The sequence below is a fragment of the Mastigoproctus giganteus genome, chromosome 8, assembly GCF_048544385.1.
Source record: "Mastigoproctus giganteus isolate SK-2022 chromosome 8, ASM4854438v1, whole genome shotgun sequence".
In the NCBI taxonomy this organism is placed as follows: Eukaryota; Metazoa; Arthropoda; class Arachnida; order Uropygi; family Thelyphonidae; genus Mastigoproctus; species Mastigoproctus giganteus.
Genome location: NC_143582.1, coordinates 166,577,191 through 166,605,009, shown reverse-complemented (window position 1 = coordinate 166,605,009; position 27,819 = coordinate 166,577,191). Strand labels below are relative to the sequence as shown.

Below are 27,819 nucleotides of genomic sequence, written 5' to 3'. Positions count from 1 at the left end.
AGGTCCCAGCAAAGTCAGCCAGGAAGAAACGACCTAAGGTTCTCACTGACTGGGATCTTGATTCCACAACCATGTCAGCTACTGAACATACAGGTAAACAAACTGGCAAAAAGAGTGAAGAGTTTAGTGAACCTGCTTCAGATCAAGGACAGCTAGTACTGCTAAAAAAGAACAGGAGTCATCGGACAATGATCCTGAACTTCCATCTATATTGGCCACAGAAACAACAAGAAAATCTACCGAGAAGAAATGTCCTAAAGTGATTATTACCCATTGTGACCACAGTGGTACTCCTGAGGAAAAAACAGCAGTTATCTCAGATACCAGTGGATCTAGCTCGCAAAAAGCAGCAAATAAAAACACTGATGATACTCATTCATTTGCTACTGCTAAACAAAATAACTCGTTTACTGAGGGCCTTGATTTATCTGAGCCTCTTGACATCACAACTGTATTCAACACAGTTTCGAAGATAAAAAAAGCATTGGGGGAATATTTTGCTGCGGAGAGCAGCAAGGTTACCAAGATGGTCTCGAATTACATTCAGGGTCTATGGCCAGACCTTGAGGCGGTCACGATAGCTCTGTTTATCGAAAATGAACGTCTGAAAGCGAAATCAACAAAGCTCCAGATTAGAGCCAATCATTTCGATAATCTTTTTCGGAACCAGTCCAAACGTCGCTCGTTTGCGGATATTGTTAGAGGCGCTGCTGATACAGACAGTGGTCATCAGCTTCCTCAAACCCCTACAATGCAGATTACTTCTCAAGAAGATAGAACTCAGTTTGCTCCTCCTACGCAATCAACAATACTAGGAGATTCACTACAAGAGTTAGTGACCCTAATAATATAATTATTATGAGACCCTTACCTAACAGCAATATTGCTTCGAGTCAAGTCATTCGAAACACTGTGACAGAGAATATCAGAAAGGAACATCGGCATATCAAGATAAAAAAACATAAGATTACTGAGAAATAAGGGCTTATTGGTCGAGACTACCAACCCCTCGGATGCAAACATGATAAGAAAATCTTCTTCCTTGACTGAGGCTGGATTAGCAATGGACAAACCAAGGCTCCAAACCCCACGGTTCTAATATACATTGTACCAAAAGATTACACTAAGGAAGATATCTTAGAAGACCTTTACATTAAAAATTTAAAAGATTATGGCCTTAACCAGGAAGAAGTGGCTCAGTGTACGACATTTCGTTTCAGTTCCTGCTCAGGAAACAAAACCATCAACTTGATTATTGGCTTTGCCCGTAAATTAATGAAATACCTTATGCAAGACAACCGCATTTATTTAGGCTTCACGTCACATAAATTCCGCCGCTTCACTGTGGTCACTAAGTGCTTTCGTTGTTCGGGCTTTGGCCACTCGGCCCAAAACTGCATCTACAAAACAGTTTCTTGTGGCCACTGTGCTAACGGTCGCCATGTGTATGCAGACTGTCCGCATAAGGATGACACTTCCAAGTGTGTCAACTGCAAACGAAGAAACATGGATTATCAACATTCAATCCGAGAAACCAATATCCGGAATACATAAAGGCAGTCGAAATGGTAAACAAGAGAACCCAATATGAATAGTACGGCCTGTTAAATCCTGTTATTATGTAATTACAATTTCAGGAATAAAAATCTTGCAAATTAATGGACAGAGGTGCAGAGCAGTCATGGACGAAATCAGAGCAACAGCAATCGAGCACAAAATTTACATCATTTGTTTTCAAGAACCGTACTACTCTACGCAGGTAGGAAGAGCAATTAACAAAGTCATGCGTTTTCCCACTTTAGCCAGGTTAATATATTCACAGGAAATTCCTCCCAAGGCAGCTATCATAGTTTTAAATAACGACTTGGTTGTCACTGCGATTTCAGGAGACTGCTCTAACACCGTGATTTGTTTGATGATATCTGCTCCGTTCACATCCTTTTATTTAGCTTCGGTGTACTGCTCACCATCTTAGGATATTCAGTTGTCACTCCGTCGTCTTGATAAAATATGCTCAAAATTCTCTTCTAAAAATTTAATCATTTCGGCAGACTTAAATGCGGAGTCTAACTTTTGGCACAGTAGGATTATTGATCCAAGAGGAGATATGATAGAAGATTTCATATTATCATTCAATCTCTGCGTTCAAAATATTTCTGGTAAATCTTTCACTTTTTCCACATCGAAAGGAGAATCTAATATAGATGTAACTTTAACATCTGCTAAAATGGATGAAATGATCACGGACTGGGATGTAATTCCAGGACTAATAAATAGCGATCATCAAGCTATTATTTTTGGTGTATTACCTAAACAGCATCTATTGAAGTACAACCAAACGATCTTAGACGTTTTCCTATGAAGGCAATAATGTGGGAAAAATTCAAGGAGTACCTTAATACCATTTTAACACAGGAAATTCAAAATAGCTTAAATTCTATGACGGCACTTGAATATGTTAATTTTATACAGACTCATCTTTTCCTCGCAATGCAACATTCTGCCAAAAGAAAACAACCCAAAAAGGTTTTAGTTCCGTGGTGGACCCCCGAGCTGACCTGTTTGAGGACCCAAGTTTTCCAAGCGAGAAGGAACTATCAAAGGAACAGACATTGATCAACTGAGGATGTACAGAACTATAAAGAAACATATAGTAATCTTAGGAAAATATATCATAAGGAAATTTCCAACTCTAAATGTAATTGTTGGCAGAACTTGGTGAAAGAAATAGGAAACACGGAACCGTGGGGTTTAATATACCGTTTAACAAGAAACAAAATGATTGCTGGAAATGTGTATAACAGTTTCTTGGTACAAGGTCAGGAAACTCATGACTGGGAGACGACAATTGAATCTATTTTCTCTAATCTTTTTCCTAAAGATATCCCTGAACTTGACACACCGGAACAACAGGAGATAAAGCAAAATAATGAAATATATCATGGTCCTACGGACATTGAACCGCTCACTCTTTTTGATCTTGGAGCTGCTATTGGTAAACTAAATAGTAAGAAATGTCCCGGCACAGATCTGATTGAGAACCTTATTATAGTCAATTTTTTTTTATCTTTACCCACAGATCTTATTAAATCTTATGAATATATCCCTCCCAGAGGGACTTTTTCCTAGGCAGTGGAACGTGGCTCTGTTAAAGATCCTTCATAAGCCAGTGAAACCAACATCGGATCCTCTTGCTTATATACCTATCTCTCTGCAGGCGAATTTAGGAAAACTATTTGGGAGACTTTTAGCCCCAAGACGTCAAAAAATGCTCGAAGAAAAACAACTCTGTTCTAAATTTCAGTTTGGTTGTAAAAAGGAAAAAAATCAACTGAGGAAGCAATAACAACTCTGACTTCTTTTGCACAAAACTCTGTATCCAAATATGTCGTGGTGGGAGAGCGCCCTCAGGCCCTTGAGGTCTGCAAATTGCGACGATTATGTCTACAAAGTCTTACGGTCGTATTTTTGTGAACGTTCAGTCATGGTTAGCGCTAAGCATCTTACTTATAATTCTCAGGTTTCCAGAGTATGCCCCCAGGGGTCGGTGTTGGGGCTCTCCTCTGGAATGCAGTCCTGGATCAATGGCTCTTAGAACGCATCGCAATGTACTCAAAATTTCTTACGCTGATGACCTAGTGGTGGCTGTCGAAGGAAGGTCAAGAAACATCCTTGAAGAGAATATGCAACCTATTATCGATGATTTGTTATCCTGGGCCAATACTAATAACTGAAAATTTCTCAAAGCAAAACAAACTTTATGACTTTCGGCAAACATTTTAATTATAACAGACCTCCTAGGATCCTACTCAATAATAGACAGATACATTATGTACCTCAGACCAAATATCTAGGTGTTCTATTAGATGATAGGATGAGTTTCCAGCCACATGTCTCAAATTTAAAGAACAAAATTCGGAATTTTACTGCATTGGTGGTCAGGATCTCCAGGAAAGATTGGGGCCTGACTAAGAAAACTTTATAATTATACCACAAAACAATTTTCCTGCCTGTGGTATCCTATGCAGCTAGTGTCTGGCACCAAAACGTTATCAAAGTAAAAACTATGAAAACTAAGTTAATTTCTTTGCAGAGATCCGTATTACTGACGATACTTAATATTCCTAGAACTACTTCAAACGATGTCCTACAAGTCTTAGGAAGAGTGATGCCCTTAGATCTATACATTAAATATCGTGGAATGCTGTACAAACTAAAGAAGGGCCTTTCGATTACTGTGCATGGCATAACATCTGATCCTGCAAATGATATAAAACACGAAAAGGTTAGAATTTGGATTGAGCTAACAGGAATATGGCAACAAAGATGGGATGAGAGTCAACATGGCCTAACCACAAAGAGATATATTCAAAAAGCTGATTACTTAGCATCTCCAAGTATAAAATTATGGTTCACGCCTAAAATGTATACCTCCTATTTGTTAACGGGGCATGGCTCTTTGGGGCTAAGCTTTTTGAGCGTGGTTTAGAGCCGGACCCGTTTTGTACTTGTCGCGGTTTTGAGACTTGGGTACATGTTCTCCTGCATTGCCCAGAGTATGTACAATTCAGGCACACACTATTAAGTCTGATTCCAGAATTATTGGAGGAGAATGTCAGTGTTCTTATAGATAATGCTGGCAATTTCAGAGCCTTGCAAGACTTTGCTTCTAATTTCTTTAGATAGCGACTTCAATTGAGGACCTCAGCTGCTCAAGGAACTTGAAAAAAAAAGGGGGGGGGAAGGAAAAGAAAAAACGATCAAATATGATTCATTTTTGTAAAATTATTTATTATTTTTTTATTTAATTTTTTATTATTATTTTTTATTTATTTATTTATTTTTTTGCTGGCTCCCAGGAGGTATGGGCAACCTGGGAGAGGAATTGATGGCACCCATCGGTATTGAACTACCTCCGGTGGGTGCAGGATCTGTGCAAAACAAAGCACATACAGATGATAACAACAAAACTCACCACTCCTAACACCAAATACCAACACTTTTTCAGGCTCACTATACAGAGTTTCTGTACGATCACAGAGGACAAGGTGGAGATGGGCATCTGCCTAGGAGCCACCCCGATACCGGAACACACACACACACACACACACACACACACACACACACACACACACACCCTTAGGATGAATATATTGAGAATGTATATAAATTGTATATAAATCTTGTATAAGTCATGTATATAAATTAATTGTATATTTATCTTGGAATTGTACATAAACTTTGTGTGTGTGTGTGTGTGTGTGTGTGTGTGTGTGTGTGTGTGTGTGTGTGTGTGTGTGTGTGTGTGTAAATGAAAAAAATGAATATATATCCGATACATAAGGGCGGTTCTAAGAGTGAAGTAGGAAACTACCGGCAGGTCAGTCTAACTTCAGTAGTAGGGAAAATCATGGAGATTATGATCAAGGGTGGAATTCAGGATCACTTAGATAGAAATGGAATTCTGAAGGATACGCAGCATGGTTTTGTAAAAGGAAAATCATGTTTAACTAATCTGCTTAGCTATTTTGAAAGGTCATTCAAGAGCTGGACTTAGGGAATAATTTCGATGTTGTTTGTTTGTATTTCAGCAAAGTATTTGACTCAGTCCCACATGAGCGGTTACTTTATAAGCTGGAACAGGTTGGAATCACAGGGAAAATCCTTAGATGGATAGCAGGTGGCTTCAGGGCAGGAGGCAGAGGATTGTGATAAATGGTTATTTCTCAGATTGGGTTGATGTAAGAAGTAGGGTTCCTCGAGGATCAATATTAGGACCATTGTTATTTTTGATTTTCATAAATGTTATTGATGAAGGGATAGAGGGCGTGATGTCTAAATTTGCAGATGATGTTAAAATTGGTAGAATAGTTAATGATCACTGTCAAGCTGAGCTTCTTCAGAGAGACCTAGGCAGACTTCAGGAATGGTGAGAAAAATGGCAGCTATGCTTTAATCCAACAAAGTGTAAGGTATTACACCTGGGAAACAGTAATCCCAAAAAAACTTATTCACTTGGTGGAGTTCAACTAAACCCAGTACTGGAGGAAAGGGACTTGGGTGTTACGATACGGTCAGACATGAAATTCTCTGAGCATTGTAAGTAGAGATAGGGACGTGATAATCCTATTATATAAGGCTATTGTCAAACCACACTTGGAATACTGTGTTCTAGTATGGAGACCGCACCTAAAGAAAGATATTGTGCTTCTTCAAAGAGTCCAGAGACGGGTAACTCGCCTGGTGAGATCGGTAAAAGGCGTCCATATGAGGGAAGACTTCGAATATGTGGGTTGCTGAGCTTGGAATCTAGGCACCTTAGGAGGAGACTTGATTGAGGTGTTTAAGGCTGTGAGAGGCATAAGCAAAATGAATGAGGACGAATTTTCACGGTTATAAATGATTCTAGAACTAGGGGCCATAATTTCAAGTTACGGGAGGAGATGTTTAGACTGGATTGCAGGAAGTTTTATTTTAGCCAGCGAGTTATAAATTACTGGAAAATGTTATCTACATGGGTGGTAGAAGCTGACAGTTTGGGGAAATTCAAAAGTCAGCTGGATAATTACCTACGGGAGGAGAGAAACGCAAAGGTTGTCTATTTCCTTTTCTCTTATTAATTATTATTATTATTATTTTAATTTTCTTCATATTATTATTATTTCATTTATTTTATTATTATTAATTTTTTATTTTTATTTGATTTTACATTTGATTTTTATTTTACATGATTACTATTAGCATCATGTGACCATTGCTAATAGTAATCTTATTCTCTGAGTATGGGCATTCCCATTTCAGAGTTATCGCTTCGGTTTGAGTGCTGTTGGATCATATTTCCATTAAAATGGAATCGCACTTTCAATGTACATCTCCTAATAGTATATCTTCGTGACAGTAGAGTGGTTTCATCATTTGTCACTTGTTTGGAGTTCTAGGTTTGAATTTCGTTCCGTCGAAGCCAGTAGGAATTATAAACGGCCTCCTCAATCTGCGTAGTAGCGATCGTAATAGGAAGGAGAAGTTTTCCACGTGAGTTATTTACATTTTTTTACCCCACATAACCTTTGATATGCAGATTAACAAATTTATAAGCGATTGTAAGATCTTTGCAACGTACAAGTGACATCCCCTAGAAACGCATAATTTCTCTTTGTTTCTATTTTATGTCAAGGGTGTTTTATTATTTTCTGCTCTGTTACTGTTTTATATTTCTTTTGTTTTCCTACTATAAACGTAGTAAAATAAATTTTAAAATGAAATCCTAAGCACAATTTCAATATTCTGTAGTAGAGAATATTGAAATAATTTCTGTAAATAGCAAGCATGGCATCCAGTAAATACTTACATTGAGGGCACAGATGAGGACGTCAGTTACAAAAAGGACAGCAAGGAAAGGATCGGTTATCTATGAAAAAAGGAAGTAAAAGAAAAATATTAATGAGCAGTGAAAATAACATTTTCTTAATAACATGAAAATAAAATAGCTCTCTTTCTATCTCAATTAGACAGTTACTTCATTCGAATTGTTGAAATCTTTCTGCTTAGTTAATTTATATAAAACACATCAAACATTTCAAAAAGGTATTTATTCATATAACTGGCATTCAAGAATAACAAAAAAAAAAAACATTGTACCTTAAAAATTCAATGATAACACTGCTTATCAGTTTACGGTTTTCACTGGAATGAAGTGCAACTTGAAACTGGTTTTATTCCCCCCTTCTATTAGTGCAGCTTGAAATCTGTGATCAGAGCTGTACAGAAAACAGCAGGAGCTTATTTACAAAGTTACAAAATTTCTCTGTCAGCAAGTTAGACCACATTAACCTTGAGATCGACTATATTAATAAAATGTACAGTAGAACTCGGATAAGAAATTCCCGTTGTTGTTGTGGTTGGATTTTTCTGGTGCAAAGGCAATTTAGACCATATTGCACCTATCACAGTAGTTAATACTAATTTTAATGGCTTCTAAAGAAATTCCAGCATAAGAAGTTTTCCCTTGTACTAGGTTTGGTTTCTTAAGTCCCAGTTTCAACTCTGTATGTTGTAATATATTATATTCCCGGTAAGAAGTTCCCCGGGTAAAACGTTTTCCAGCATAAAAAGTTCGTAATAAAGAATACACACTGTGTTATTACAATAACGTTTACCCACTTAATACGTTTTTTAAATACAAAAATTATTTATTTTTAATATTAAAAAGTATTGAGCAGTATAAACATTTGGTAATTGAACAAGTTAGAGCAGCGGTTCCCAAACTGTGCGCAGTGGAGCGCCGCAGCGAACTCACAGGGGCACCGCGGGACATTTAATAAACGGAACTGTTAGGTATTTCTTTTGGCCTGGGACGCCGTGAAAAATTATTGAGACACTAAGGGCGTGAACCGAGTTTAGGAACCTCTGAGTTAGTGCCAAGCATCATTTTAGTTCGTAGTAAACCACTGAAAGAGTGAAATGGTTGTTGTTATTCGGTTTTTAGGAGCATTTGCAACTAAGGCCATATTGCTCCGGGATATGCGGTGGTCATTCCCTGACCTTTCCGCATCCTCCGTATTCGGTGGTCACGGGCTCGAATTCCGGTCTAATCAAGAAGCGCGTGCTACGCACTGCTGCTCCTGCCCACCTGGCTACGGAGGCGCCGAGTGAAATGGCATCGTTTTTGATATACATATATCTCATATTGCTAATGTCTTCACAAGAGTTGCCCTGATATTGCACTACTCCAATAGTGTATAGTGTGTTTAGGGTGTAACGGCACCAGGGATTTCCCCCATCTCCGCGTAGTCTAAATTGTTGTGTGTTACAGTATGCTGTAAAGGCCAGAAATTTAAAAGTGTATGGATATTGTTGAGTGTAGTATCATGTATCGTTGTCCATCTGGCCATTTAGCCGCAAGACCCTTGCTGAGGCCCAACGTTGCCCGCACTAAGCTGGAGGCAGACCAAGGGCAACAGTATTTTAAGTTAACTACTCTGCCAGGTCCTGCCACCTAATTTTCTGAGATTTCAGTGGCTAGGAACTATATTAAAAAAAAAAAAAAAAAAGACAAACACGTGATTTATGGGGTAAGACGCTAATGAAGTCAAGAAGCCGAAATGATACCCAGTTGGAACATTGAATTTGGAATTTAGATTTTAGATTGTGTGGGGGCGTACGCTGTGATGTATAGAGAGAGTGGTGGGAGACTGACTGCTGGGGGAAAAGACAAAAGCATAGGATCAATAGGGAAGGCGACGGCAGGTACGTCAGTGGGGAATGCCCATGCCCCACCGGGAGTAGGAAAAGGGAGATGGCGAGGAGACAGGAAAGCTATCACCTCCCCCACGCCAGGTGTCTGCACGGGTAGCACAGTGGTATCGTCACAGTCCTCCCCACACCGGGTGGAAAACGCCCGGGTTCGAATCCCGTCGATGACGAGAGGAACTTTAGTGGGCTTTTTTCACTCCGTGGCTGAGTTAGTCGGTCTCAGGAGTAGATAGCAAGGTTTCTCCCCCCCTCCAAGAAACTTGGGTTTTTTCGTCTAGCAAACAGGGAACACATGCAATTTACAGACAAAATAAATATATGGGTAGATGTAATCATTTAGGGGACCCTAATATCATATCCCTCCGCCGGCGGACGGGATAAATAGAGGGAGTTGGATTAGAGCACCGAACTCAATCGCCAAAATGGCGCCAGGCAGCGGTGCTGCCTTTTGTCAGGTGGGCTCTGCCCAGACCCAGCTGGGTTCAGGCTAGTGATGTGGTCGTTCATGGAACATGTCCCGTCCAGTTAGCACCAGTTTTAAGCAACTCTTCGCCAATGGAGAAGACTAATGTTATTTATTCTCGGCGGATACCACCACCCAGGGGTGACAGGGTGGTGGTATCCGCCAGAGAATCCATTGGCGAGTGTTGCCTATTCAAGAATCCATTGTGAAAGCGTTGATTATTCGAGATAGTTCAATATCAGGGCAACTCGTGAAGGCATTCACAATATGAGATATAACAGGAACGATGCTATTTCAGCTACTTCGGTGGTTTACTACGAACTAAAATGATTTGGCACTAACTTGTTCGATTAGTGAATTTTCCGTAGTCTGAGGCTTTCAGCACTAAAACCTTTTTAGTTGAAACATTTTGATATAATGGAATGACATATTGCAATTGTTTTCATCGATACCATAATCGGATACGTGGACCCCTTTAAGCGTAAAGTTCTGATGGTTGTGAACAGTTCTGAATTACTTAGTGGACGGTTGATGTGTCTTATTGTAATTGTGACCTTTTAAGATATGTTGAAACTCCAAAGGAGCTCATACTTCCAACTTAGTAACGAATATTTCATAATGAATTTAATGAACAGAATGTTAAGCAATTATAAATCCTCAGTTTAAAAATGTTTCCCATAGGCAGAGTAAAATGTTTATCAATTCTGAAATAGTACTTAAAAAAATCATCTTTAACTTATGTATGTGTACGTTTCAGCACTAAAACCTTTTTAGTTGAAACATTTTGATATAATGGAAGTGATTTCATTTTCTCATTTTTATTTTTTCCTTTTCATTTGTGTAGTTAATATTTCATACAGATACCACCCCCCAGGGGTGATAGGGTGGTGGTATCCGCCAGAGAATCCATTGGCGAAGTGTTGCCTATTCAAGAATCCATTGTGAAAGCGTTGCTTATTCGAGATAGTTCAATATCAGGGCAACTCGTGAAGGCATTCACAATATGAGATATAACAGGAACGATCCATTTCACCTACTTCGGCGGTTTACCCTTCCCTTCTAAGGACTTTTCCCGCGTAAGTGGAAAACTTCTTATCTGGGTTCTACTGTATATATTTTTCCGAGGCGAGGTGCCATTTCAAACCAGTGGTTGCAGCAACAGACTTGTGTAAGTGTTGAATATAAGAGAGCTGTCAATGCTATGGATATAATCTTTCCTCCTTTCAAAAAAAGGACAACAAATGTATGCTAACTCTGTTAACTCATCTGTCAGTTATGACTCAGGTTTCCACATCTTAGGAGTAGCGACGATCACCATTAAGATAAGAATTCTTTGAGAGTCGCTCTTCATCCGTCAAGTACTTTAAGCGGTAATCTAACACAACAGAGCCTTTGTTCAGCTTTCATCTGCCACTCAGGTTTGCTTTTCTGAATATTTTTTCTTACCTATTCTATTCTACTGAAAGAGGCCCGTTCATGCGATTATCTCTGCTTGAGATAGACATGTGCACGTGGTTAGAAATTACGAGCGATGCTAGCCTGACACGCATAGTCTTCTCGAGTGGTCTGTCAATTTAAACTGATAAAGGCTAATAAGTAATAATTCAAAGTGTTCATAAGGTACAGAAAGGCAACTTTTTCAAAGAAACCAAGAGGTGGATGGATGGTCTCGAAAATAATAGTGAGAACAAGATTAGCGGAGAGCTTACGTACAGTGTATTCTCACACAACAGTTTTGTTCTTGACTGTAAAGACAGAACAGAGCTAAAAGGCGTGTTTCTCGAAGGTAAATACTCTCGCATTACTACCAAACCGAATGAAGACGGAACAGAATTGGCATATTAAGAGAGGAGGCTCTAGAATTTACATCATATAATGCCTTCCTGTTTCGCAAGATATCAAAAGCAAAACGATAATGCCCAGTTTTAAAACTTTTGTTTTTCTATAAATCTGGATTTGTATGCCATGAGTAGTAGCATCAATAAATCAGAGAATTTTCTAGTTACATATTATCAATAGTAATTTATATGGAGATTATACGCCAAAGCAAAATACATACATACTGCATTGAATGGAAACATACAATGACAGTCGAAATTATGGTCTGTCAAGCATTTTTGAACTTCTTTGAAAAAAATGACAATTAAGAAATTTTTTTAGAATTAATCATAGTAGTGCAATCCTAATTACCTTAAAAATACTTTTTGGAAATAAAAGGTTCTCCAAATTTCTGTACAAAAATATGCATAAGTCATGTAGTTAATGTACAGCAGGAGAGCTAACAGACTAGAAAAGTATTTAATCAGGGAGGCTTGCCTTCCTAGGGAACAATAAATTAATAAATAAATCTTTATTTGTCCTACCAAAATACATATGTGTTAAATTGGTGAGAGACAAATTCCTTTCACGGCAGTATATGTCAGGGGATTGACATATAATACAATATAAAGGAATAGAAACATATTTGATTAGATTTACATATAATACAATACAAAGGAATTTAACACCACCATCACTGAATACACTATATACGTAGTATACTTGTTCACATAAGCACAGCATTGAGCCACATAGTTATTCCAGAACCCACAATACTATTAGGCAACAGTAGCTTGAGCGAACCACATCGCGGTTTGTTTCCGTACTTCGGATCTTCTATTAGTCTTTCAAGGTCAATTCCAATTTGAGACAAGCTGTGGATCGCTTCCGACACTTTAGCTGGTATGACTGATATGATATGATATGACATGACTGGTATGATAATAGGCTGAAGATGGACCTATCGTCCATCTTCAGCCTATTATCTTTCATCGTCAGGGATTTAGTGCCTCTTAAGCCAGATAGCGGGATATGCAACTCACAAAGCTGCCAGAAGTACGGTGATGTCATCACTCCAGTCATCATCTTGATTGTAGTTTAGTCGTTTCCAGGCAATAATATCTGGCAAACGCTCTATTTTCAAGTGTTCAGCGAGCTGCGTGGTCCTTAACTGGTGGGCGAAATGGTGTTTACTGTTGGCCTACTTCAGCAGCAGAATTCGGTCGCATATATTCTCCTAATGTGGGTAGGGGTAGCTGACGCCCACAATTCAGCACCACACAATATGGCCGAATACACCGTTGTTCTTATATATCTTGCGGTTGTCACAATTTTTTTCACTTGCAAGAGGTATTGTTTGGTTATCCAACGTAGATACTTAATCTCTTTACAAGGACATCAACATGGGCCGTGAACGTAAGTTTGATGTCAAATATTATTCCCAGATCTCTATGAATTGTGACAATTGGGATAGGTGTCCCATTTAGTATTACTAATAAATACTAATACTAATTTAGTTCTGGATGTACGAGTGCAGGTCGTTTTTTGAGAGAGTTCACCATCATTAGAGTCTTCTGTGGATTGAGGGCTAAGCCAAATTTTTCTAAGTATATTAATAACTCCATAATCTTGTGATTGATCTAGTCACACACTGTACTGTTAGACAAGGCCGGTTGGATGGTCGTGTAATATGAATATCATCAGCGTACGTGTATATATCATCCCTGCCCTCGCAGAAAGGGATCATCATTGCGGTAAAGAGGAGTCCGGATAAGACGCCACCTTGTGGAATTCCTGCATGGTCTGGTCGTTGGAGGATCTGATTATCTGTATGAAAATAAATGGATCGCCAAGTTAGCAGAGATTGCAGGAACTTCAGCAGAACTCCAGCACGCCTTCCTTTTATTTGGAAGGCGTGCTGGAGCAGACGTAGTACGGCATGTACATTGAGACTATCGAAGGCGGCCTTTATCATCATCATCAGCCATTTTCAATCCACTGCAGGATGAAGGCTTCTCCAGCAACTTTCCAGTTTCTTCTGTTTTGTGCAATGGCCATCCATTTACTACTCACTAACTCAAAGAATTTCATCTATCCATCTCCGCCATTGTCTTCCAGGTTTTCTTCTAGCTCCTCTTGGGTACCATTCTGTTATTTTCTTAGTCCATCTGTCATCATCTCTTCGAGCTATATGTCCTGCCCAAAACCATTTTAGTTCTTTAGTTTTGATAAGAATTTATCTGAGTGTACTGCCTAATCCATGTGTTTCTCTTCTTATCTAACAGTCTGATTCCCAATATAATTCGTTCCATTCTTCGCTGTGTAGTTCTCAGCTTCTCTTCCATTCTTTTGGTGAATGCCCAAGTTTCACTTCCATAAGTCATGGTGGGTAGGATACATTGGTTCATTATTTTACGTTTCAGACAAACTGGGATATTGCTCTTCAGTATGTGACTATATTTCCTGAATGCTATCCATACGAAATTTATTATTCTCTTGACTTCCAGCCATTTACCATTATTACAGCTGATAACTTGTCCTAGATAAGTACTCCACCTTTTCAATTACTGCTCCTTCAATCATTATGTCCCTTTCTGTGGCATACTTGTTCATCATTTCTTTTCTTTTAGCCATATTCATCTTTAGTCCAAGATCCTTACTAACTGTGTATAACTGATTAAGATTTTCCTCTAATTCTTTAGGATCATGGCTTATGACCACAATGTCATCTGCAAATCGTTTAGGTACTCTCCATTCGCATTGAACTCCTTTCTGAGACCAGTCTAATCTTCCGAAAGCTTCCTCAATGGCAGCAGTAAACAGCTTCGGAGATAGTGTCTCCATGTCGAACTCCTTTCTCAATTTTAAATTTGCTACTGTCTTTGTTTAGTCTAAAGGCAGCCTTTATATCAGAATACATTATTGCGACTTCATTTCCGGCTTGGAAAGCGTTCAGTATCGCGGTCTGCACTGTAAAGAGGTTCGTTATAGTTGACCTGTTAGATATAGAATAATAAATTTGTTGAGGCTGACTAGCCATCATGTGATGTGTCACCTTTGGGAGCAGAACTTTCTCCAGTATTTTCAAGAGTGTAGATGCAATAGATATAGTACTCCATGTGGTTATGGTTTAAAATTTTTGGCACAGGGATGACAGTTTTCAGGGAAAATTCTATTAAAAAGTATAGAGTTATAAATAGCTTGCAGTGGTTCAATTAGGTATGAGCTAAGATCAACTCCAGTTGTCTTAATGGCCCTGAAGGAGTTAATGCTCTGTATCAGCGCTTCTTTTGTGATAATAACAGACTGCAGCTCATTATCAACCAATGGAACCCGCTCAACCTCTACGAACTGCGACTGATGATGTATGTTAGAGAATCTACTGATGTGGTCCATCCAAGCTTCACCGTCAATTCGCTGATATGTGACATTCCTATGCCTATACCGGGGTAGCTTTTCCTTGTCAAGTGGATCTTTCATGTAGCTGTTGATTGCTTTAGATTTTTCCCTATTAAATCTTGCTCTGGCAAATGAGTAGCCAATTCTGTCTCGCGTATCATTTGACAGTTTCCATTTCCTGTGCAGAGTTTGCTTTAATTTAAATAGGACAGTTAGGCTCGTCTTCCCAGGCTCTCGATCTTGATGAGATCCTTACAAGTTTGGAAGCCGCAAATTCTGCAGCAAAGTTGGTCCATTTTACTGTTCCCTAAGTGGATAAAAATTGTTTCAGAAATTTAAACTGAAGTTACGAACTGCACTTAGGCTCTGCTAATGCGTCCTGCTCTTCTACAGAGCCTCACTTTTTATCTACATACTTCGAACTCATTTCTCATACAAGGTCTTCTTTGTGGATATGTTGTGCCCACAGGTGCATTGCTTTCCACTTTATGATCAATATTCAGTTTCAAGCAGGATGCCTTTCAGTCTGGTTAACAGCCAAAAGTCCGAAGGACCCGGATTTAAAAATATAATGGGAATAGTGTTTTAATTTCACCAACCTTCCATAACATAAAAATTCCGTGACAGTATTTGACAGTGAGGCGGTATATTCTCGTGGTGCGAAGTGAAATTGCACGATGTCAGATAGAAAAGGCCTGCTCAACCTCAGGTAAAAGCGTTTGACTCTGCAGTGGGGCTCAGCAACACTGCCAGTTATTGTTATACCCTTTGGAACAACATACTGCAGGATCAATCCTTCCTTATCCAAAAAATTGTTAAGAACTTTGTCATCTGATGCAACAACCCCAATATTTGTGGTGGCCGAGATTTACAGTGTTTGCACTGCTTGAAGCCCTCACGGGAAGCGCAGTTGGTATAATCATCGTCCTCCCCACACTGGGTGGAAAAGACATGAGTTCGAATCGTTTCCTTGCATCACAACAGGAATTTGTCTAATGCGGACGTCACAATTTACAGATATTTATCAATATGGTCTAAATTTCTCATGCATGAAAAAAAAAAGCTCGTATAGGTTACGGCAGTTGAGCGAATCCAGTAATTTGTTGATTACCAGAAGAGTTACATCAGCGGGTAGTTGAAGCCGACAGCTTGGAGAAATTCAAAAGTCAACTGGACAGTTACCTACGTGAGGAGGGAAGTACATAGGCTATTTTCTTATCTACTTTTTATAGATTTTCTTTTATTTTCTATATATTTTATTGTTTTTTATTATTTTACTTAATTAATTAATTATTCTTATTTATTTATTATTATTTTTTTTTTTACTGGTGCAGCGAAAGCCTGTGACTTCCTGGATTTATAGTGCTAATACTAAAATACCTGTGCGTATATGTGAATCAGGTAAGCTCGTGCAAGTAATCAAAGGGAGATTGGAGATGAATAGGGGGGTGGAAGCCGAACGCTGTTAGTGAATAACAGAAAGCGAAATGGTACAACAGTGCATGCATACAATAGGAACTCATCCATATTCTTATGAAAGGAATTTTCTGTTCATTTGGAACTCCATTAAACAGATGGAACAAACAACACTGATGCCCCTCCCTATTTTTAGGGAGGGGCATCAGTGTTGTTTAATAGAAAATTAAATAATTTTCTAGAAAATTTAATAGAAAAAAAACAGTAAAATTCTATTCCACATTCTGACTGATCTTGATAAGAAGAAGGATACCACAAGGTGGAGTGCTATCTACCACGCTCTTCGCACTCATCTTACAACCATTTCCAGCGAGGGTTACAAACTTCAGCTGTTACGCTGATGACTTGAAGTTGTTCGTCATCTCTGATGACATTAAAAGCATTTAATAAATAAATTAAAACACCGCTACACAAATTAATCAAGTTTCTGAGTACTTAGATATGGCAGGGCACCAACTAAATCAAAAAAGTCCTCCGAAATATCTATCACCAAGAAGCGGAACAAAAATGATATCCAGGCGCTAATAAATGGCAATAAGGTCACAACTCACACAGACCTTGGTCTCACCTGGGACGAAAACCTAACTTTCCAGGACCATTTCATATATACAAAATGGAAAACATATGCAGCCTTCTGGGCGATCAGGCAGAAGCTTGTTGTTGCCAAAATACGTCCGTAATATGCAAATACCTTGAAAGGTGTCTCACGCTCATCGCTTTATATGCGTCTTCAGCTCCATCAATATTCAATTGCCAACTGAATATTGGGTTCTGAGGTGGGTAAACAGGATCTATGGGAACCCGTTCACCATCTCTACATCTATTTTACATGCAAACATGAACATGACACCACGGAAGATCAAAATTCTGGAAAAGAACTCACTCTTCACTCTTGCCAAACTGTTAACTAATAGGATTGATTCTCCCAACGTGCAAGAAATCATCTTAGCTTCACGTACCCATCCAGGAGAGCGACATAAACAACGGTATAGGTCGACTCTTACCAACTTTGTCTGCCTTAGAGATATGTTCTCAGCAAACATTATGGAACATTTCAACAATCTGCAAATTAAACCCAACAAACTATTGGATGACAAGAAATACAGAAATAATATTCTGGAAGACTTCCATCGAAGCACCGACCTCCAATGGATCTTGATAAACATGATCAAGCCATTCCATCTACCTATCTATCACATGCCATCAACAGACGTATAAAATTCTCTGAAGTTCAAGACTTTGGCTGTCATTTAATAGATTGAATTTATATTGTAAATTTAATTAATTCTCTGTATATATGTTCAAACTTAAGTTTTCTCCCTCTTGTAAATATGTATACATATGCTATCCCAACTCTAGACAAGGCATTGTCAAATGTTATCTATTGTCCTCTTAATGTATGTATGTATTTTTCATTTATAATTCTATGCACACCCTTCTAACCAACCAGATGTACAGAGGGGTGAAATCAAGCTTAATAAACTGAATAATAATATTCAAAGCGAACCCAGAAATCATCAACTGGTTAGCAATAAATTAAAAGCAGTTCATTGACAATGTTCGAAAATTGAGAAGTGCGCAAGCACAGATAATTATTGGACAAATTGAATGAAAAAAAAAAAAAAAAATACGATGCTTCACTGAGAGTGGATCCTTCTTTCTCTGCATAGAAGATGTAGGAAGATTATCCTATAATGTCCCGGACTGAACATTAATGCAGATATCGCACCTCCAATTGCATATTAATGATATGTTCTAGAATTAATGAGATCTTAATGATTTACTAGTTGAATAACCAACAATTCTGTTTTCCTGTAAAACAGAGGCTAAAATAAACCTTTATCACATAATTTTAAATAAAAGCCAAGCAAGAAAACACTTTTTTATTTGCCCAAACAGAAATGCATAAGCACTTGTGTTTCTAACATAACGTGTGAAATTACCACGAATATAACAATTCAGTTGAAAGCTTCAGCTGTCATGTTCACCTAATTACTATCTAATAATGAACACGTGCAGATGGGAACTTACGGCATCTCTGATGAGGCAGAAAGACAAGATGACATCGGCAAATGTTGTTATGGAAACAGCTCCAATCCAAGGTAGCAAGAGAAGCCGGTTATCCTGCAAATTCAATAAATTTATTGATCATGTAATGCATATGACTACAAAAGGAAACAGCGAAAAGAATAAAATATTTGGTAAAACAAGAGAAAATTATGTTAAAGGGAGCGGGCAGATAAGCTAAACTGTAATATTTAATTACGCCTGAGAGGATAAATGTCAGCCTCACCTTGTTCACCGAAAAGCAATTAGTGTTGGCAGTCGTGGGTTGTAGACGGAGTCGCGTTTGAATCTCTCAAACAAGACGTTGCCAAAATAATAGAAACACCTCTCATCTGGGATTAATGTTCTCCTATCACCGTTCGGGAGAATGAGCTTCTTTCCTTCGTCATGCTTGGCCGAGTCACAGCTCGCAAATTTTCTCAGGTTGGCATCATCTGCAAACCGTAACAAATGGTTTCAGTATATGCGTGGATGCAGCTTGTAATCTTTATCCCCACCTCCCTTCCACTCACACACATCGGACACACGATCAGCATGCTTCCGTTCAAAAGATTCGGAAAGATGTTTCCATCATTTCGGCAGCACCCTGGAGATTACGAATATATGCGAAAATTAATTTACGCACGTTTATTTCTGCATTTCTTTCCTACGCTATTTACAGCAGGGTCGCCTAACATTTTGCGAATATCGGCCGTATTGAAGAGAGAATGCAGGCCGTAAAGGATTCAATATGCTTAAGTGAGCACTATTACCCTACCAAATTAATTATTATTTCCTGACAATTTGGTTTTTGGAGCGACACAGTAATGATATTACAGTAATGACATAATAATATTATTTATGGAAAACTAAAAATAATAAATACTAACTATAAAGCTGTCACCGATTAACTTAGTTGAAGGATGCATATAGGCTTTCGAAGAACAATTTAAAACATCTAATGGGTTATTGTACTTTACTTTCTTATTCTGACTGATCTATCCACTGTTTTTATTTCTTTTAGTGTCTTTATCCGAAACCTGTCTTTTTACTTGTCTTATTTAATCGGAGTTTCTGACTTAATAATTTCTGATCGGTATATCTGACCCATTAATTTTTATTTACTAAGGGAAAAACGAAAATTCCACTACCATGACTTCAATACATTTTTAACTTAGTCTCATCGTGTGGTATAATTTTCCAATAAATAAATAATCACGCCATTAAACATTCGTTCCGTAATTTAGCATTAACAGACCTTAAGTAAACTCAGAGTAGCTGCTCATCAAATACCGAAGAGAGGATGTTAGTGTTAAACTGAATTCGCATGGTTGCTCTTCCGAAATTATTGAATTAGAGTAGGAAAGTTTAATATTTGTATATTAGAATGGCGGCATTTACCTTCCAAAGACCAATTAGAAGAAGTGCAGCAGAGGTGACACACAGAGCTGACAGTATTACCATCACCAGACAGATTCCTAGGAGAACTGGAAAAGTCAATAAAGTTCTGTAATTAAGGAAATGACAGATAAATGAATTACATGCAGTTACGTACTATCTGCTTATAGATATCATCAATGCTAATGGTCCGGAACGAACAGTCATTATCAATGAATGGAACATTCATTTAGAAACATTTTATCGCTTCACTTCCTCTTAGGAACAATCTGCAAGGGTTCTAACTTTACACCACCTACTACCGTCTTTCGTTCACGAGCTTGCTCTTAGTGCAACAATGGTTGCTATGATACCAAGCGACGGTATTTCTCACCTCTATGAACTTTATAGGGTTATTTTGCAGCACGCATCTCTGGCCGGCATCTACTAAGATACAATTCACTATCGGCAACTTTTGGCCTTTCCATCTTTTCTTCCTGGTGGCAGGCGTTGACGACTTCCGCCCTTTTAGAGCGAAAGGTCGCTCTTATTGCTCCCTATATTGCTTTCCTCGTCATGATTTAGTAACGAGAGGGTGTTGCACAATAACAACACTTCTTTTGATCGTTTGCGTGCGCAATTGCAGTCGCGCACAAGGACATACACACGAGTTCTATTCTCTGCACAGTATTCTCTTCCATACTACAACTGCTCTTCTTCTTTTTGTGAACTGGCGAACTGTTGGTAATGCCTAAGCATTCCATCTGTGTTTGATCAAATGCACGGCATTTCTTCCTAAACTTCAGTAAAAGTTACTTTGGCATAGTTCTATCATTGTTTCAGACTATATGTTTCTGGGATTATCACATCACGGCGTATTAGCCGACAATATAGCAAAAGATATACCAGCAAAGCTGTGTAACGCCCAACGTACTCAATATGCCAATCGGCGAAGCATATATTGAGCATAATCAAATTTCAAACTGTAGCTTGAAAGATGAAATACTCACGTTCATCACAATCGGGTGGGTTCAACTAATTCAGCAATTCCTGGTCGAACACATATCGGACAGTTGTGCTCTACCCCTTAAGTGTCCTCCACAGGAAGTGAACTCTTTGTAAACATCTTCTTAGCTCATCTTGACCATGTGTTCGTCCAGAAGCATAAACAGAAATTTTATTAATTTATCTATTTAAGTCGAGTAGTTACAGCAAATAAAATCAGATGACCTTTTACATCTAGCATTTAAACCAATTTAATTTGGAAAATAAGCAAGGGCTTAACAAACTTTTCGCTATTATGTCTTCTGAACTTCCGGATTAATATAATAAACTGCAATTTTCAACATATCTAATTTAATTTGTTTATTCGAAAACACTTCTCTAATTCCACAAGTACATCTCTTCACGAAGCAACCAGTTAAGGAAACTCTAAATTTCGGTACCAAACCTTTCCTTTTGGAAATTAAATTACCGAAACTTTGGAGATTCTTTAGAAAAAAGATGATGCCATTAAATATTTTATTGAATACTTGTTAAGGTACTCTGCTATTAATTACTATAAGTAATTACCGATTTTAAAATAAATTTTCCGATTTTCTGTACATAGTTTAATGTGAACGCAATGAGTCGAAATCAAACGTTATAAATGAATTCCTTAACTACTTTAAGATTACCGTTATACTTAATTGAGTTTTTTTTTGTTGTTAATTTCTTTCGTTTACGCTTCAATGATTATGCTGATCGAAATTCATTTTTCTTGCTGTAGTTGCGATGTTGCATTTAGATGCGCAGCATTACAAGGTCTCAAGATTCCTTTCTTTAATAGCATATTTGAACTGAACGAAACGATACTGAATATCGAAACATGAACTGTTAATTAAACAACCAAGTACTTAATGCTATTTTTTTTTTCTCTAAGTTTTAATTGTACGGATATTGGCAACCGCCTCAGTAGTTTACATAGCTGTTTTAGCAAACTAGTTTGCTACGAAACGCATCGATCTCAAATATTGTGATGCAAGTCACTGCGAATAGCTTTGGTACTGCATCAGCACGTCATTCTAACTATTGTCCAATCTGTACAATAATGTTTTATAGACCCGTATGATTGAAGCCTTTATCCTAAATCTACTTCAGTTTTAAGTCTCAATCTAAACGCTTGAATGTCCCCTTCTGGATAACACACGAGGCGAAAATTTCTTCACAAGTTTTTCATCTCATGGTAGGACGGATACTTCCCTTGTAATACCATAGTAGATATTTAAAGTTAGACACGGACAACCATTAGTTTTAATTTAGTAACCGATTCCAACACTTCAGTGATAAAATCCTAACTCACAGCAGCAGAGTTTCACTGCATAGACTATTTGAAAACCTTTTATCATCTTAGATTTGTCTTTGTTCATATTAAATTTGAAGGAGGTTGAAGTTCTCACTATCTTGCGAGACATCAGTACAAACAAGTTGTGTAACTAAAGCTGTAAGTGGAGTTTGCATGTTTTTAGTGTTGCAGCGGGGTTTTAGGAGCATTAGCGACTAAGGCCATACTGCTCCGTGTATACTGTCTGTAAATTTCGTGTGTGTTTTTGTCGATTTTCTGTTTGCTGGACGAAAAAATCGAGTTTCCGGGCGAAAAACCATGCTTCCCCCTCCGGAGAGCGACTAACTCAGCCACGTCTTTTCCATCCGGTGTGGGGAGGACGGCGATTCTACCAACTGTGCTACCCACGAGGGTGAGTTTACGTGTATGTTTAAAAAAATGACTGAGAAAATTCTATGGTGATGTGACATGATGATTATTAAACCATATAAAAATTAATCTAAGGGCTTTTCTATTAGCTTTTAGAATATACTGCATGCTAAGATATATTCCCATTCTTCAACCGTCGATTCCAACTATACCTGAGAAACTAAGATCAACCTAAAATCATAATCTTCTCATAAAGTTTGAAGTTTACATCAATTTGCAGGTGTACAGAAACATTATATAGAATGATATCTTTAAAAGAATTTAAACAAGTTGGCAAAGTCGTAGCTCTTTATTCTAGGTTCTTTTTAGCATAATGTGCATTAACAAGATAAATAACGAAAATTATTTATCTTGTTAATGCAACCATATATACCCAATATCGTAGACAGCGTTTTTATACATGAATCATTTCTACACGAGGACTTTCCATAGAACCAGTATCAGAGAAAAACTATCGGATTCTTTAGGCAGTCTGTAGAAGAATCTATTCGATGGACTGAAATCTTTTCTCTTCCAAAATGAAATGAAACTTTTAAGTTCTACCTTTTGTCAAACAAATGAGGTTGGTCTTCATGTCCACATGATAAGCTGCTTACTAATAAATCTTTACATAATCACTCTATTTGACTGGAAGGTTCATACATTGTTAGGTAATATGCCCGGAGACACTTCCTGAAGCATAAATGTCTGATAGATGCAACCAATAATACCACTGGTCTGGCTAGCGATATATCACATTTATTATGGCGCTAGCGATAGCTTTATCGGCTGCTTTATCTCAGACACACTAAGTAATTTAATCCACTGAATAATCGACCGAAGGATGCATGCTACCTTCGATTTTCTCGTAGCTTTGTAAATGCTTTGGGCTGATAATACGCACGCAACTGCAATAGCTGGGGACCTTCCAAAATTCAATAAATCAAACGCGAATTGTGCAAACTCGATTTTGAGGAAAAAGGTGAACAATGAAGTGCTGTGCTTGAAGAGAAAGGCCCAATGGGTTGCACTGCACAGTCTTTGTCCACGATACTATGACCGTTCCAGAAATGTTTCTATAGAAACGGTGTATTTTACCTGTATCTAACCAGAAAGCCTTCATATATTTATAAAGCGTTACAGAAGATCCCAAATTCTAAAACTTACCTATAATGGACCCGACAGGTGTTTCTACTCACCCGAATTCCCTATTATGGTGCTTACATGGAATGAGCCTGCAGTCAGAAGAACGGAGTAGAATACCTGAAACAGACAATATCCTCAGAATGCCATTTGTAAAGAAAAAATATTTTTATCTGATATTTTGTCAAAAATACAATAAAATATAATACGTCTTAAAATAGGAGTTAAGGCATCCGCTAATTTATGGATGCTTTGATCTAGTTTGAGTTTGGTGTTGTTAGTTTTATTTGTTTGCATGAGTTTTACTATTGAAGTGTAAAATAGGGTTTTAATAATATTAAATTTCATATGCATCAAAATATCTAAAGATATGGATCAAAGAGATCAAAAGATCTGAGGATATGGATCAAACGAGCGTACAGAATCTGAAGGTATATATCAAAAGAGAGGAAAGCATTCAAATGATTCCTACTGCTGCAAACTCGCAACACAAATAATGTCCTTATTGTTGCTTTACCTAAAGCGTCGAGATTTTCTGGAATTCCAAGCGGGAAATCATAATTTAATCCTCTTCATTATAATGCGACTGCATTATAAAAATTTAGGGTACTAGGTTTTTTTTTTTTTTTTTCATGGAAATACTTTCTCTTTCTTTTATAACTATTAACTAAAAATGTCCTGCTCTCCAATCTAAATTTGCTACCATGGAGGTACCACATCATCTCTGGGAACTTCGTTATCTTCGCTCAGCATCTGCCCGAAAAATTAAACTCGCCTGATATCTGGGTGATTATTGCCAGACCGTCAGGTCGGAATAGAAGCCTTACCATCGCACTCCCATACAGATCTAAGCTGGACTATATGTTTCCATTTAACTCCATTGAAATATTTAATAGTTTATCCACAGACTTCCAGAAGCTGTGCAACGAAAAAACCTACATATCTTCCACTAGAGAATTAGACTGAATTGAAAAGCAAATTAAAGAGGAGGGAGCTGTAAAGTAAAATAATTAATGCAAAAGTAATTAAACCAACAAAAGGAGAACTAGCCAGCATCAGAAATGGGTGAGTAAATTTAGCTATAAGTTGAAAAAAAAAAGGGTGAAACAAATATTGTATGCAAAACTCTGACGTTAGCTAAGGTGAATATTCATACATGGTCAGGTATTTCAACAGGGGACTACACCTGACAATATATCAGGAACTGCGTTTCTATACTTGCCCACATTAGTGGAAGAAAAGCAAATTAAAGAATAAAACTAGGTGGGATAAAGCAGCATTACTCTTTCAGAATATGGACAAGGCAGTCCCATCGCAATGTTAGTAATATAAAAATAAGGATAAAGCTAAAATAAAATATAAGTGTTTTCAGAGTAGAAAAAAATTTGAATTTTATGTAGATTTTATGCAATTTTGGAAAAAAATATTAGTGTTGGAATTTAGTGGAAAAGTATATAAATTTGACGAATTAAATTTAGAACAAGCAAATGGTATAGGGCAAGGTACATATATGATATTCACATTCTTTCCTTCTTTTTCACTACTACATCTTTTCCGATTTCTACTATCCTCTCCCTATCAGTTTTGTGTAAATTTTCACTTCCATCCTCTGTACATAAATTGTAAATACTTTGTCATTTTTTATCCCATATTATCATGTAACCCATGCCCTCTAGCTGAATAGCTGTAAAGGACATTCCTTTGGAAATAAACTGATAATAATACTTTTAAATGATAAGTATTTATTTAGTAAGTTCTTTAATACAATGTGGCCCCGTAGCCGAGTGGGCAGGAGCGGGAGTGCAGTAACACACGCTCTTTGAGTACACCGGGGTTCAAGCCCCTGACTGCTGAATACGGTCGATCTGCCAACCCGCACTGGGCCAGCGTGGCAGATTATGGCCCATTTCCCTCAGCATGAATTGTTGAGGAGGCTTCCATCCTGCAGTGGGTTGATAATGGCTGCACTTTACTTTTTTTTTAATACAATAAAGAAAATTGGAAAAACAAACACACTTGATGCACCAGTTTTGTTTATTTTTCCAATGTTTTAACGTTAAGAAATTGCATTTCTTTTTTCAAACTTCCATCCAGTTTCTATAGTGGTATTTTTCTCTAGATGTTCACCCTTCTTATGATACATAAAGTAATGGCTTCAAAGCCAATTACAGTTGGAATATTTCGTAGTAGGCGAAATGTTTCAACTGCAATTTCGAACCTCAATTTCTAACTCATATCGACTGAATCGAAACGACTCAAAGAAAGGTAATATCCTGAAATACCGAAAAGAATACGTATCGAAGTGGAATAAGTGAAACAGATGATTAAAACCTTCCGGATGTTTCGCCGCATTAGCTTTATGCAGGAAGACAAAGCATTCGTTAGCTATTATTTAGTCTTACGTTTCAGCAGTGAATCATGCTATTTGAAAAATTGAAATTAGCAGAACCGTATACATTAACCGCCGTAATAATACGAACAGTTCATTTATGCTTACCGCCTTGTATTCATAATCGACTGGTTCTCTGCATAAGGCACCATGGGAATGTCAAACAAAGAAAAGATTAACCAACTAATGATGTCAAGGAAGCTGAAACGAAGCTATTGGATTTAGTAATAATTACAGAGCCTCAGGTAATTGCCCGACACGACGGATGGCTCATCAAATGAAGCTGATTAATGATGTTCACGGATAGGAGCTTCAGAGATACCGTAACATAAAGATGATTAACCCACAATACGGAGAAGTTAATTGTCCGGGAACAGTACTCGCAGCAAAAGCTAAAATAAGGATTCACACTTAGCAGGATCACAGACCAAAACAACCTTGCAGTCCATTAAACGTTTTAATGTTAACATTTTAAGTTACCATTTCAACGGAAAACGAATAATCTGCATACTATTCGGCACGAATAAGAAAGGTACGATGAGCTAGAAAGAGAATATATTACAATGTTTATAAGCGGGCGTGATGAAGACAGGAACTGCTGTTTTACCTGGGAATTTTTTACGCATCGGCCACCAAGCCATAATACGCCAGCTTCTACAGTACCCTAAGTCAGTATTTTTCAAGCATTTTTTGGCAGCGAAATCGGCGCCTCCGTAGCCAGGTGGGAAGGAGCGGCAGTGCGTAGAACACGCTTCTTGATTAGACCGGGGTTCGAGCCCGTCACCACCAAATACGGAGGATGCGGAAAGGTCAGGGAATGACCACCGCATATCCCGGAGCAATATGGCCTTAGTTGCTAATGCTCCTAAAAACCAAATAACAAACAAACAAGCAGCGAAACCCATTTGCAAATCTAATATTTTAAAAGCAGCAATAATTAATCATAAATTAAACATAGCAAAACAACACAAATTAAATAATAAAAAGGAACATTTGTAGAATCTTCGGAATCTCTTTGCAGCATTCCTGTGTTAAGAGGAACATACTTTGAAACCAGTGTTCTTGTTTATATTCCAGCGCGACCATAAGGCAGAAGAGTTTACAATAAATCAGGAATACAATCATTAACCGTATTTGGCAGTCGTGAGTTTGAATCATATTCCACTCAAAGAGCGTGTGTTCTTGCATTCTCGCTCTTCACACTCGGCTAACTTAGGCCTAAATTTTTAGACTGTTCAGCATCTTGGATATTTCTCAATCTGAATTAAATTATTGTTAATACACTGATGAGCAAAATTTAAGAACCAGTCAGGTTTTAACCTGTAGCTTCTCATAGGAGTGGCCTGGATATGGGAAAAGCATACCAAAGAAACCTCGTCGTGAGGTACAGAAATGATGAATGAAACAACACCGACACAACAACGGAAAAAAAAAAAAACTGTACAGAGGGACTTTATTCAAAAATGGCAACATAGCACTGGCTGCCATGATACAGATGCATCACTGCCAAAGATGGAACAAAGGGAAGAGGTGGTCCTCCGTAGGAGATATGACGACCCCTAATGCCGATGCAGGCTTTGCACCGCCTGTCCATACTTAGAACAATGTTATTGATAAGTTCTTGCGGTAACATCGTCCATTCCCCTGTCAGCGCCATCTTCAGCTGCTGAAGATTTTCTGGTGGGTGTGGACATGCCGCTAGGCGTCTCCCCAGAGCGTCTCATA

The 27,819-nt window shown here is 38.0% G+C and overlaps 1 protein-coding gene across 1 annotated transcript in view; it reads right to left on the bottom strand.

Annotated features, from left to right (window-relative positions):
* LOC150081986 (uncharacterized) overlaps window positions 1–27,819 on the bottom strand; it is a 332,967-nt gene that overhangs the window by 8,119 nt on the left and 297,029 nt on the right. The window contains exons 2-5 of the mRNA XM_090379883.1: window positions 23,762–23,825; window positions 19,856–19,941; window positions 18,440–18,532; window positions 7,349–7,408 (exon numbers count right to left, since the gene is read on the bottom strand). Of these exons, the coding sequence (XP_090236009.1) occupies window positions 7,349–7,408; window positions 18,440–18,532; window positions 19,856–19,941; window positions 23,762–23,825 (303 nt within the window). The remainder of the gene's footprint in view (window positions 1–7,348; window positions 7,409–18,439; window positions 18,533–19,855; window positions 19,942–23,761; window positions 23,826–27,819) is intronic.